At 43.4% G+C, this 13,909-nt stretch overlaps 1 protein-coding gene across 1 annotated transcript in view; it reads right to left on the reverse strand.

Moving 5' to 3' along the window:
* Window positions 1-13,909, reverse strand: part of LOC146970399 (collectin-12-like) — a 41,217-nt gene that overhangs the window by 12,555 nt on the left and 14,753 nt on the right. Inside the window, exons 3-8 of the mRNA XM_085804437.1 lie at window positions 6,039-6,161; window positions 3,102-3,188; window positions 1,971-3,014; window positions 582-1,136; window positions 306-448; window positions 82-191 (exon numbers count right to left, since the gene is read on the reverse strand). Coding sequence (XP_085660563.1) covers window positions 82-191; window positions 306-448; window positions 582-1,136; window positions 1,971-3,014; window positions 3,102-3,188; window positions 6,039-6,161 — 2,062 coding nt within the window. The remainder of the gene's footprint in view (window positions 1-81; window positions 192-305; window positions 449-581; window positions 1,137-1,970; window positions 3,015-3,101; window positions 3,189-6,038; window positions 6,162-13,909) is intronic.

The following is a 13,909-nucleotide window of genomic DNA, read 5'->3' on the forward strand; positions in this document are numbered from 1 at the left end:
GAGACGTCATAAAAAAAAGTGCTTGCTAGTTACATTCACAGAAGCGTGTTGTTGTGAACATAATAAAGAGATTGAACCCACTTGAACACAGGTAAGGTGCCATCCACCCACTTCCAGACATTTTCCTCTTCCCTATCAGTCAGGCCCAGCCAGAAATAACCCCTCCCAGCGATTGCATTTCTCACAAATTGCTATGGACAGAACAGCAATGGTTATTTCACAGGATGTTTAGTTCAGAAAAAAAAAGTATGTGTTTTTCTCAGTCAGTGACGATAAAGATAACGTCTGGGTCCGATTTTATTCACCTGTTCCTCGTTGTCATTGATAATGAGCATATGAGATGACACGTTGGAACAAAATAGCTTCGCCTCATCAAAGTTGAGTCTCTGAGACCCAGACGAGAGGTAATAGCAGCTGTCTCCAAACTTTCTGAACTCATTTGGGCAACCTGGAACAGTTAATGGCCAGAAAGTCAGAAAGTCAATTCACTGAAGAAGCAAATTTTCACAGAAAAAGTGTCAAGATATATTATTTATGATGAGCAACATATCAGTTTTCATTCTTGCAATCATTTTACCCACCAGGTGCTGTGGTCGGGGCGACGGAGGGCTGGACCTGCCGAGAAACGGTCCCTGGTTCCTCTGCTGTCTTGGGAGGCACAGGTGGTTTGGGAGGTTCAGGGGCCTGAGTGGGCTGAAGTGGCTTTACTAATATAGGAGGAGCAGGTAGCCCCGGTAGCCCTGGAGGACCCGGGGGGCCGATGGGTCCAACGGGACCACGAGGCCCGTCGAGCCCTGCAGGTCCGCCTGCTCCTCTGGGTCCCTGTGGCCCTTGTGGTCCCAGCATTCCCGGTGGCCCATCCCTACCAGGAAGTCCCGGAGCGCCAGGGTCGCCTTTATCACCGGGGTTTCCAGGTCGACCTCCGGACCCTCTGGATCCTTTGGCCCCGGGAACGCCCCGAGCACCGGGTGCACCCTTTGGACCTGTTGCGCCTGGTGGTCCAGCAGCACCTTTCTCTCCTTTGGGTCCCACCAATCCCAGCATCCCTTTGTCTCCTTTATCACCCTTCTGTCCCGACTGGCCCACTGGTCCCTGAGGACCCCTGTCTCCCCGGGGGCCCCTTGGACCTGGTGGACCTGAAATATAACCATCAGAAAGTAAATCCCAAACAGAAATAAAGAGGTTTAGTGTTAAAGTTAAAGCAGAAGTAAGCGATCCAGTCGTTTTGGCTAACTTCTTGTCAGTCGATGGAGTTAGCAGTCCCCGCCCTCGTCATGGATCTATTGGTCCTCGTCCCTACGTCACCACATTCACGTGCATCCCTTGGCTGCATACACAGCCCTTTATGCCGTTCTCTCTCCTCATTGGATAAAGCTTGTAGGATACAAGGAAGTATACAAGAAGTTTTCTCCTCGGCTTACAGCAGAGCAGAGTGACTGACAGACCCGTGTTTCGGACCAAACACTCTATGTAAGTGATTGCTGTCGGAAGATATAACTATTTAAGACTTATATTAACACAAATATTCCGCTTACTTCTGCTTTAAATGTTGGCTTAAGCAGCAGCAGAAATGTGAACATTAACTTCTCTCAAGTCATTGTCAATACAACACTTTATTAATGTTTAATGTTAAATTCAACTTGTGTAATTGTTTAATCTGAATTTTGCAACTGTGTTTATTTATTGATGTTACCTATTCACTGTATTATCCACTGTATTTGTATTATTTCATTTATTGTATTCAGTGTATATTTTATCCTATTCCAAAGCCTGACCAAGGACAAAGACTGCAAATTAGCTGAAGCTAGACGTCTTGTACGCATCGCATTTTCCATTTTCTGTGGCAATGTTGTATTGTCCCTGTTAAATAAACATTAAAATAAAATAAATAAAATAATAACAACAGATTAGTGGGGGATTTTTGCTTCTTTCAGGATGAACACCACGTAGTGTAGACCTTGAGTTCTTACCCTGCAGGATGGTGAAGTTGGTGATGAGCTGCGAGTGTTTGCTGTCCACCACCTTCATCTCCTCCATCACCATGGACAGGTTGGTGACCTCTTTGTCCAACCTGGCTGCCAGATCATCCTGCTGGACGCGCAGCTCTTTGTTCTCCGCCTGGGCATCTGTCACGCTGATGTTCAGCCCGACTAACATGTCTGAATGCTGCATCACCGTCTCAGCACAGGACCGCAGGCCGTTCAGGTCAGAGCTGATGGCGCCGAGGAGCTGCGTGTTAAAGCTCACGTTTCCAGTCACACGGTCCATGTCATTCTCATGTCTGTCTAATCGTGCCTCGATCTCATCAAATTTAGATGAGGTGATGTTATCGTGGTCTCGCTGGTGGTCCATCAGCTCACGCATGCTTTGGTCGTGTCCCTCAGTGACGGTTGAGATGTTCTGGATTTGACTAGCTAGCGTGCTGAGCTGAGCCCCCAAGTCGTCAAGAGCTTCTCCATTGGACCGAGCCAGAGCCGAGTTGTTTGCTGCCAAAACCTGGAGATTCTGGACCTTTTCCTTGAGCCACTCTGTGTCAGCCCGGTTCTGCCTGGCTGTCTGCTGCAGACCCTGGTAATCATTCTTAATTTTCTGCACCGCCTGGCCCGCGTCTTCCACTGTCTTCTGCAGCGTGGTGAGCAGATTGCGCTGCTGGGACTGTGTGATGTTTAGCGCGCTGACACCAACCTGAGTCTGGCTCTGCACTTTGGCCTGGCCCTGTATCTCTGACTGGAGCCGTGCAGTGTCCGTCTGGAGGTTGTCAATCATGCCACTGTAGGAGGTCAAGGACTGGTTGAGCCCCCGCAGTGAGGCAGCATTGCCCTCTAGAAAACTCTGCAGGGACACGTGGCCATTTTGCATGTCATCTCCAGTGATCTGAAGATCATCTAAGACCTCTCTGTTCCTGGTTGCCCTGAGAGCAATGTCATTCAGTTGGTTCTGTAATGCCTCCAGATCGGACTTGAACGTCTTGATTTCACTTGTGGCGTTGACTGACTTCTTTCCTGCCTGATCATCTGAAAGCGTTACACATAAAAACATAAATGTAATAAATAAAACAGTCCATATTTTATTATATCTAATCTTGTGTTATAGAGACTTACCTAGTTTCTTTAAATCTGTCTCCACAGCATTGATCTTGCCTCCGTAATTCTGCATGCCCTCTGTGACATTATCCATTCTCTGCACGACTGACAAAAGAGGAAACTGTGTAAGACAGTATAATGTAAATAGAAACAAAAAGTACATAAACTTGTGAAAAAGCAATGAGCCAAGTTAAACATACAATGTCATGATGCCATTTGGTGAGGGGAACTATTGTACAACCATCACAGACACTAATACAGGAAGCGCATTCAAGTGCATAAAAGCCAGATGGGCTGAGTACTTCTGATAAACAATGCTGAGAGTATTTAAACAGCTTTAACTCTGTAAAGATCTGAAAACTGCTTTCACCACTTTTCTCCACAAAGATTGGAGCTTGAATTCAGTCAAGCTGATTTTGAACAGCAGAGGGTGCTGTTGCATTCGCCCCCCTCCGGTGAACAACACCAATTCTGAGCACAGGATGCTGAACAGAGTGTGGCATTTTCCTATGATTCTTTTTTTTTTTGTAACTGGGCAACTGTGCATCTGTTGATCGATACACATCTCAGTTGTCCGAGTACATTCACTAGTTCCACTTCACGGGTATAAACAATGTTAAAACGCATGATGAATACCAAAACCAGCACACTGGTTCCACTTTCTCTTTCTTCCCTCACATCTGCAGCAGGAGTCTATCTCTTCTCCTCCATGGTTTGTTTTCCTGTCGGTATGTGGGCGTCGAAAAAAAAAAAAACTGCACTGGAAAACATCCCAGTTTTTCATTGTTATCATTCCAGAAGTGACAAAAACATGGAACAATAACATGCACTTGGGACAAACAAAAACACATGGGGCCAGTTTCAAAGAACCATAGGTCAACTCCTGGGAGCTGGAGTATGCAGCTTGGGTCTACGACGTCCTCATTTGTTTTCGTCCAGCTATCATTGATGACAGGTAGGATAATGTGTGATATATTCCCTAATTACCTGCCAAGTATCCGTCTTCCCTGATTTCTGACAGAGCTTCTAATTCCCCCTGCTAATCTTTCCATCCCCCCACAGCCCTGCATTGGAAAAGCATTATAAGTTACATAAGGCTGCTAATTTGAGTAAGGCTTATTGAGCTGCCTATTGTGACCCTAGTTATGAGACATATTTAGGCAGTTACCCAACGTCAGATCCAGTAGATTAATGCTGATCCATGCCACGGGCGCAGACAGTTCGCGACACAACAAGAAACACAAACAACAGTTTGAGCTTCACACCAAAGAGGGTGATTTGAGAGGTCAAGATAAAGACACATCTGAATTAGTGTAGTAAACTGTATTTTTGTGTGCTGAACCACAGTAAATGCAGTGCATAAAGGACAGAAACAGAAACACACTGCCTGCACTGGCGTCTTGCAAACACAAACTCTTCTGGACACTTGCAGCTATTTGTGAGTTAACCTGTGGTTCATGAGACAACAAATTGCTACCAAGCCATAAAATCTCTTCTGGGTTGTTAAGGCTGAGTAGTTGCTGCGTGGTCATCTGGTAGACATTACAGCCAAACCATCAAAATCACATGGTCTTCACATTAACACAGACCCAAAGCTGAAAACCTCAAAATATACTGACAGAACTTGCAAGGCAACATTTAAATTTGCACCCAAACTTGTAAATATCTTGAATAAAGTAATTCTCTACTGGGTGAATGTGCTTTTTGTTTGTTGATGGAGGTACAAGGTTTGCCAAGTCAGAGTGTGCAGCAAGCTGGACTTACATATTTCTGCCAAAAAAGATAATTGAACAGCTTTTCTGTGATTGATTTTGGCCGAAATGTGTAAGACAGGACAATAACCAAAGTGCATTCCACAGTGATGACTCCTGAAATAACTTGAAATCCTTTCTGTTTCTATTCAATATCACATACTTGGTTCAATCAGGCAGAAACAGCAACAATGTGCTGTAGTAAGAAAAATGCTGCATTTCCTCAATGGATGACTAAACTCAGTGATATATCAATTCAAGTGGTAAAACTTTAGCTGAATACATTTTTCCATCTTGTTGCCACTGATTTGACCGTCTGACTTTCAGCAGACCTTTCGAGGGAGAGAGACTGAACATGGGATGCAGAGGACAGAGGAAAAGAGGAAATCCTGTTCATATTTTACTATGTATCTGTGCTGAATATCAGAGCATCAAAACTTGGAGGAGACAGTCATCAGATGACCACTTTACTGTATAAGTTGGTCCCTGCCTCCCACTTAAAACCTTTTTCTTAGGGACAATAGAAGACTAATAAACAAATTAAACATTTAACTGTGTGGCCTTTGAGGAACCTGTGGATACTAAGAAGCTGTTAAAAGTTTCATGTGGTGAATTTATTTTTTCTACAAAGCAACAAAACCAGTGAGAGAACAGCATCACCACGGAGCCAAAGCCTGACACAGCTTATTGCTCTGTGCTGTAGAGCTGCATTGTTATCCAAAAGATATTAAAAACACACAAGTGAGTGGGTGACGCCTTCCTTCATTACCATACACACAGACACTGTAGTCTATTTTGACTCAGCAACAATGTCCTGCTGCCGGAGATGCTCAAAAGAGCATCAAATGTGTATTAAGCTGAGCTGGGCTTGAAATATTCCACAGTTAACATTGTTGTTTTTCATTTCAGAGGGACCTTTGCTAAATACTTTAGCGCCCAACTGTTTCAGGAAATCACTTTATTGTATATCATTAACTAGATTACTGTGTTTTTCAAAGATTTATGTCCTTGGTATGAAAGAATGGGTTTGAAGCTGAGAGGCTGGGGAGGTCAGGACGCACTGAGGGACTGACATACTCGTGGGTTTGGGGCTTTTCATGAGATTTGTCAACAACTAGATGATAGAAATTACACAACAATCCAGTCTAGAAGAGTATAAATGTCTTATTCTGTACAGTTTTTTTTCACTTCAGCTCTGACTTACCTTTGTATCCGAGGACAGCCACCGCTATGGTGAGCAGGGCACACAGCACATACAGGAGTGCAATAGCCGCCCTCAGTGCCCAGTCATTTTTACACTTTGTGCACTCTGTACCCTCCTGGATTCCTGTAACACACAACAGACTCTGCGTCACACATTATTGTACACATAATGCGCGGCACAATGTTGTCGATGCAGTAGTAACTCAGACACTCGAGAAGCACAACAGGGAGTTCATAAAAATGAGCCAAAGGTTTTCATTCAAAACCGAAATCCTACGGGACGTTTTTTCATTTCATAACTAAGTTTAGTACGCCGTGACTAAAGTAGGACACACTGTGCCTTTCTCCAGCCAAGTATATATTGAAAACACTTGTTCTCATGAATAGGCAAGAAGACTCACTATGAAACACTGCACATGTGTTATCCATACGACAGAAGAGCCAAAACAAAACACTGCCATTCCCCTTCTGTGTCATTCCTCATTGCCATCCGACCTAAAACTACGCTGCTGTGGAATATTTTGGTCTTTCACATCACAGATGTTCACTGGTCCAGTCCAAAACCATGTGATACAATACTAAACATTATATCACAGGCAGGATGTTTACTTGACTTCATTACAACTGACCAAACGGCCTCGGGCAAGCAGAGCGAGGGGGCAGCTGGTGTACGTTCACAACAGGCAATAAAAGGTCTTTCTAGACGGAACAAACTTTAAGTCAGATTATATAAGACGACCTGTAACACTGTACCAGACAGGGGGGGTTATTAGATAACTGGTTTCAGCCTGAGCTTAAGTAAAACAATAGTAATACCATGGTTTATTACAACTTTGGTTTTATTTTTACTTGGTTTTGAAAAGGACTTGCTGGGATCTCAAAGTTTGCAGACATTACTAAAAATAAGCCCAAAGGGGCGGGAAACACTAGAGATGAGCCATTTCTGTTTTGTGCAATATTACGTTAAGATTATTCTGAGCCACTGAGCTGAGTTTCTCTTTTGACAGACGTTTAATAAGTTGTAAATAATGTCGTTCTCTACAATCTCTATAATCGGCATGATCCGGTCAAAACATGCCCCGTGGCATTATGGGTAGGTCTAGTGTTTCCACTGGAGCAAGCCATAAAAATCCCCCCCCACTGGTCTGACATCTTCATATGACTTCCTCCTCCTCCTCCAGCGGCTATCAGAGGCCTGGCTCTGTCCCTTTAACGTATGTCACCCGTGATGCGGTGGCTCCATCCCTCTCGGTCGGGGGTGGGCCCGGACCACCAGAGGGGTACTGGAGGTTTGGCCTCTCGGCTTTGGACCCACACATCTGTACAAACATCACATCTGACCGCCTCAAAGGAGGCCCAGCCGCGGACGCAGACATGGATATGCAGGCCACTGTTGTCCTTATGTGTACTGAGGGCCTCATGTTGGGAGCCTGTGTGGAGAGCTCCATCAGAGACCGCCCCCCACCCCCCCTCACTGGCCCTGACCTCATGCTGCTTAAAGGACAACATCACACCATGTAAACAAGCAGCTGACCGTCTGCAGGTTCTGGGTCAAGAGCGGGGCAGCGGTGGTATTTTTCTGTGTTCATTAGAATTTCAAATACTTTCTCACAGTCCGAGTCCTTTAATAAAACTTTTCATCATTCTAGATGTTGTAATAATTAAACTTTGCAGAAACCCACTGCCCCTGAACAAATTCCTCTCGAGTGCAATACCTTTGTTTACTATAATCACACATCACCACCATGGCTAATACAGGATCAGCATCTATACTGTACACTGAAACCGTAGCCCCTGGAGCAATTCACCAGAGACTGGATAAAACACTTATGTCCATCGGATCTAAATGAAATCTCAGACATAATGAGAATAACTTATAAGAAACAGAATGGAAGAGTCAGAGTGGATGAGGCACAGAGCCATTGATTGATTTTTAGAAAATTACTTGCACTCAGTTTAACAGAAGCATTTCCCAAAGGACAGAGACAGATATTGAGAGAACAAAAAAACCTTATAGACATAAACAGTGCATACATATTAAAGGAGTACACACACACACACACACACACACACACACACACACACACACACACACACACACACACACACACACACACACACACACACACACACACACATATAGTATATGTGGTATATGTGTGGTAGCAATTACTCTATATCTTTTTCTTTCATCAGCATCACTGAAACATTTGTCCTCAGTCATTAATCTGCTTTTCTAGACTGTTTTTACAACAACTCATTTTAAAGCTGGCCGTGGTTATTGATTACATCTACAGTACTGTACTGGTTACTGAGCTCTAAAGGGGCTGCACCTTTATTTAAGTAGGCAACTAACATAGTTAATTACATTAACACAACATTCACTTGGTGATACAGGTAGGAATAGTCAAGGCAAGTCTGTTTACAGTCCAGTTTAAGGTGTAGTAGACAAAGTAAAAGCAATCATGTGTGACAGCTTATAAAAACTGAAAGGCTAAATAAAATGAGTTTGAAGGCAGGATTTCAAGTTGCAATAGATGGAGAAGACCTGACAAACTGTACTTGTACAAAATGTTCCACAGTGAGGGGGCAGCTATGGAAACTGCACAGTCACACTTGGGACTCTGACCTGGAACGTGGTTGTTCAAACTATTTGCTCAATATGGGAAAAAAAAGGGTAAAATCATAACCAAAGATGAAAGCGCTTTAACTGTCAGGACTGTAATCTAAATGCACATGTGGTCTCTGCACTAACTTCAAAGTTTAAGACGGTTACGTGCATACTGTGTTGCATATCCTGGCCAGGACATGTCAGAGACCCAGACTGTCATGTTCCCTAATAAACGACACTTCCACTGAATGAACATGGAAATTCGTTCTGAGCAGAGCTGCCAGTAAGCGATGTCCAGGGTCGCAACATTTTCCCAGTTCTTGTCACCGGAGTTTTCTGTTCCCGTCGAAGGGATTGTACTTAAACAACTGTTCTGTCAGCGATGTGGTACACGGCGAAGACAAAGAGAAAACACTTCCACGGTATTCTGTTACATATAGGATCCAGAAAGAAAATACAACTACCGGGGTTCTGAAGCCATGGGCCTTCTTATTCATGTGGGCCAAGATGCTTTGATACATTGTTTTGTCAAATTCACATCCACAGGGGGTGTTAAAGGGATAGTTCAACATTTTTGGCAAATTGGCCCATTGTCATAATCCCTATAGTTTTAGGAGTAGGTTCGTTACCTTTAATTGTCGGTGCAAGCTATTTTAAGAACGGCGGAGCAGAGCGGCGAGCTGCTCAGAGCTACGCTACGTAAGCTAATGGGATTTTTTTGGTTTCCCTCATCAAACTCATCAAATACACAATCCAACAACTCCAAAATGCTCTGGTGGACAAGTTGTGACGTGCACATTCACCACGCTATTAGATAATAACAGAACGTTACGAGACAGAGTTGTTTTAGAGGGAAATTCATGCAAAACCGCTGATGCCAGTTCCCGTCGGGGGCAGTTTTTTGGCAAGCAGTCTCTGCATTTGCCTAGAAAACAACTCCTATTCCTAAGACTATAGGGAGTAAGGCACTGGGCCAATTTGCCAAAATGTTGAACTATCCCTTTAAGGTATGTGAAGGTAATTAGAGGTGAAAATACAATATTATGTGAATGAACTCATACTGCCTATTATGTGTGAATGTGTGCGTGACTGGGTGAATGTGATGTACTGTAAAGCGCTTTGGGTATCGTTCAGGTATAGTAAAAGCGCTATATAAATACAAGACCATTTACCATTTACCATATTATCCTATGTACTGATGATGATAATCCAAGGACACTACAGCAAAAACAATCAGATGTGGACAGTCTTTTCGAAGTGGTAATGTAATCATGACCCATACACACAAACACTATGTACCTCATTAGTCAGTAAGCGTGTCATGTTTCTTACCCACAGGACTGTTGTGACCTCTTGCTGTCTACACATAGACTACCGCAGTACATAAACATGCTGACACATTCATGTCATGAGCTGAAACCAAACACATTGCTAAACCAAACGGCCCGGTGCAGAAACATGGGAGCACTGTGGCTGCTGAGCGTCGAGAAGCTGGACCGCAGCCAGGACGTCCCAATCTACAGGCTGGAGTCCTGCCATATGATCCCCAAGAGGTCCATAAATGCCAGAAAAGCCTAGAAAGAGCAGAGGTATGATGGGGGGGATACTGTGTCTTAGGGGAGAGTGGGGTAATTTGTGCCATGGGGCAAGTAGTTCCACCCCTGTTATCTAGAAAACCATAGAAGAAGTTGGTCATGTGACCACATATTTTTGAAGGGGCATCCATTTCACTCATCCGATCAAGAAGGGAGACACATGGCTTGAGAGGAAAGCACATTTATGTTCAAAAAACAAGTTTTTGCCCTCTAAAGTAAAATTTCTATGATCAAGGTTTTTTGATTGCCGTGTTTGAACAATTATAGATAACTTTGAAAACAGTTCACACATGTTTTAGTGCTTTATTAAGCTACACCATGAGTCAATAGAGTTAGCATGATGCCAGCTCAAAACAGCTGGGGAATCCTCTATTTTCAAAATGCTGGGCTTGGGGTAATTTGTGCCAAAGGGCCTGGGTTAAGTTGTGCCAGTGGCAGTGCTGTCTGTGTATAGGAGAAACATGGCAGTGGGCACTGATTTGCTTGAAACTTAACATGTGTGATGAGGGACCGCCCCTGAACACACCTGCCCAGTCTGGTTGTGCTCGTAGCCTGGTGGATGAACAAAACATTGCGTTTCTTTGCGCCACAGCCCCCAGCGTGCCTCAGACCTCCGCGACTGCATGGGGACAAGCGAAGGCCCGATCATCGCCACTTCTGGCTTTAATTTTGTATTGAATGTCTTGCTTTTATATAGCATTATCATTTGTGAGATTAAAATGATCTGTTTTACTTCAATTATCAATGGCACAATTTACCCCAGTGTATTTTCTCTAATGGCACAACTTACCCCGCACTGGGGGCAAGTTGTGCCACAAAACCACTTTTTTTTCTAAAGCTATATTTCTGAAACAGTTTATTTAAGATTCAAAGTGATTGTTCCCAGGGATGCACAACATCCTAAACTATATGTACATATATGAGTTGGGGGCATTACTATAATCCCCTTGCTTTAAAGGCAATTTAAATAAAAATTGGCACTACTTACCCCGCTCTCCCCTACATATTATTACTGTCAAGTGACGACCGTGTGCCTCCAGTTTTGCCATGTTTATGTTTTTTATATACTCATTCATTGTCGGAGATTATGGACCAAACTAAAATAAATATGTATTTTCCAAAAATCCATGAGCATTCATCTCAACTGTGTGTTCTTTTTTGTAGTTATGCTAGGCCAGGGATTACATTGTCAAGTCTACACCATGCTCTCACACACTGCGCCAGTTACTGGATAGATTACATTGACATTTGAGGTTTTGACTGAAATGTCTCAACAAGTACTGGATGAGCTGGCGTGACATTTAGCTCAGACATTCATGTCTCCTTCAGGATGAATTGTGGTAACTTTATTGACCCCTCAATATTTCCTCTTGCTCCTTCAGTTGTGTTATAGTTTAATTTTCCCAATAGGCTACTTTGCTTATGACCAAAGATACATTAAACTAACGACTTTGCCTCCAGCCTTAAATGTGATTTGTGTTTTATGACAAATTGCAAATGCTTCTATGAGATGGTCAGTAAACATGATCCCTGTTAAGCATGGCCAATTTGAGGATGTTAGCATGCTGAGGTTAGCATTTATTCGTGCATCTCTCTATCCGGCCAGATCCATCACAACAGAAGCTCCTAAGTTACCTATATTGGTACTACTTTCACTAATAAATAGTTGTAGTTAGTTGTGGCTTAGCTTTATTGTTGTTAATTGGTTCACTAGAGGTAGAAAGGAAAGAGAAAGAGGAAAGAGAGAGAAGAGAGAAAGATGGGGGGAGTCCAGTGTGGTGTCTGCAGAACAGCTGTATTTCATTTGGACTCTGACTCAGTCAAAAAGAAAAAAAAAAATCTCAACACTTATTCCCTTATTCCATGTACCTGCCATTAGACGTGCCTGCATGCCCCGTCTCACTCCTGGCTGGCAGTGGAAATTTCCATGGCAACACAAAGAAAGCCTGTAGTACAGACCAGAGCCTTTTTGTGTGAAGACCCTTTGTGCAGAGTGTTAATACTATGTTATATACAGTAACTGGGTGGCTACCACAGGAATCCTTTCACTTCACAGGTTTCCATTTTGTGTTATACGGAGGCAGAGTAGCTACGGTCGAGAGGCAGCAGCCACACTGACAGGCCGGGGCCTCTCCACCTGGATGCAGCCTGACAGATTACACTTCTGCCAAATGCTGCATTTCTGTCTCGCATTTCCAGGGTGAACACACGTATTCTGTGGTTATATTACTGTGTGGTATCCGTCTACAAATGCACAAACTGTCCAAACTACAATTACATCTACTTCTGGTTCAAGTTAGAGTTTATAATTCCCACAACCAGCCTTGTGCTGAAACTGAAACAATCTGGCTTAAAAAAACAAATTGCACACAAGCAGACACAAAAATGTGCACAAAAGAAAAATTCAACAACTGAGGATGGACACCTCTCTGTAGAAAAAAAAGGTTTAAAAATTTTTTTTTCTTAATTTGCATCATCACATTCATAATGGTTCAAACTAGAACCTCTTCACATTTGTTTCCGTGGAGTTTCAGCATCTTATACAATAATACTTCACAAGCATTTTGGCATGTGCACCCTTAACATGATGCAATGTCTACTTGTGATGCCTCATCACAGGTTATTTCCTTCTCTGGAACTCAGGTTGTGAGCTGCTCAACCAAAGAGTGTATTTTTCCTTCACGAATTTGTAAATTTGACGAATGATCTGACGCCTGAAGAGGCGACAGTGTTCTGCATTTTCCATGAAAAGAGCCTAAATCAAGAGAAAAGTAGAGAAACCACCGCTGCACCTTGAGCTAAATGCTAATACCAGCATGCTAATATCATCATTCACAATAATGCCAACATGCCATAAATGTTTATGTAAAATTTCGCTGTAATCCATTCAACAATGGGGGATCAACTTAAAGGGACAACGAGGAGTTTCTCTCTGGTTATAAAAAAGTCTCACATTAATGTGGATGAATCTACGCTACCCACACTTGTTAATGGCTCCATTTTCGATAAATATATCGTTTTGTCTCTATCGTTATTTTGTTATTTTAATTAATGGTGGAAATGTTGGGCGAGCTGACCAGCATTTCCTTACTTTCGGTTTCGCGGACGCTGCCCGGTGGGTCATGATAATAACGCCGCCGAATCGCCGTTTATGGTCGGAACTACGACGGTATCTGATCGTCTTCGAACCTCTGACTTTTATTCTTGATGAATGAAAACATTCTTGGCAAGACGTCCGTCTTGCACCGGTCCAAGAATTTCACCCTGCGCGTGGAGGCTCATGGTAAATGTAGTATGAGAACACTTTTTCACGCTTTCCAAAATTGTCCCTTTAAAGCAGAACTATGCAGCTCGGCCGGAAATAGCTCGCTCCTTCGTTGGTTTCTCTTTTTTTCCCTCTCCGGAGCTCCCCCACAGTTCTGGTAGGCACATGTCACTGTCGTAAAAAAAAAAAAAAAAACTCGCCGCCGCCACCTCCTCCACCCCCCCTACACGTGCTTGTGTTTACTGCTGTTTGCTAAGCCCTGCTAACACCGAGCTAACGCTAACACGGCGCTAATGCTAACACGGAGCTAATGCTAACACGGCGCTAACGCTAATACAGCCACACACAGGCACAAAGACACAGACATACACACACAGGAATAAAGGTTCCAAAACGCGAAG

The sequence above is a fragment of the Trachurus japonicus genome, chromosome 17, assembly GCF_045865225.1.
Source record: "Trachurus japonicus isolate A0001 chromosome 17, Traja_1.0".
Lineage (NCBI taxonomy): Eukaryota > Metazoa > Chordata > Actinopteri > Carangiformes > Carangidae > Trachurus > Trachurus japonicus.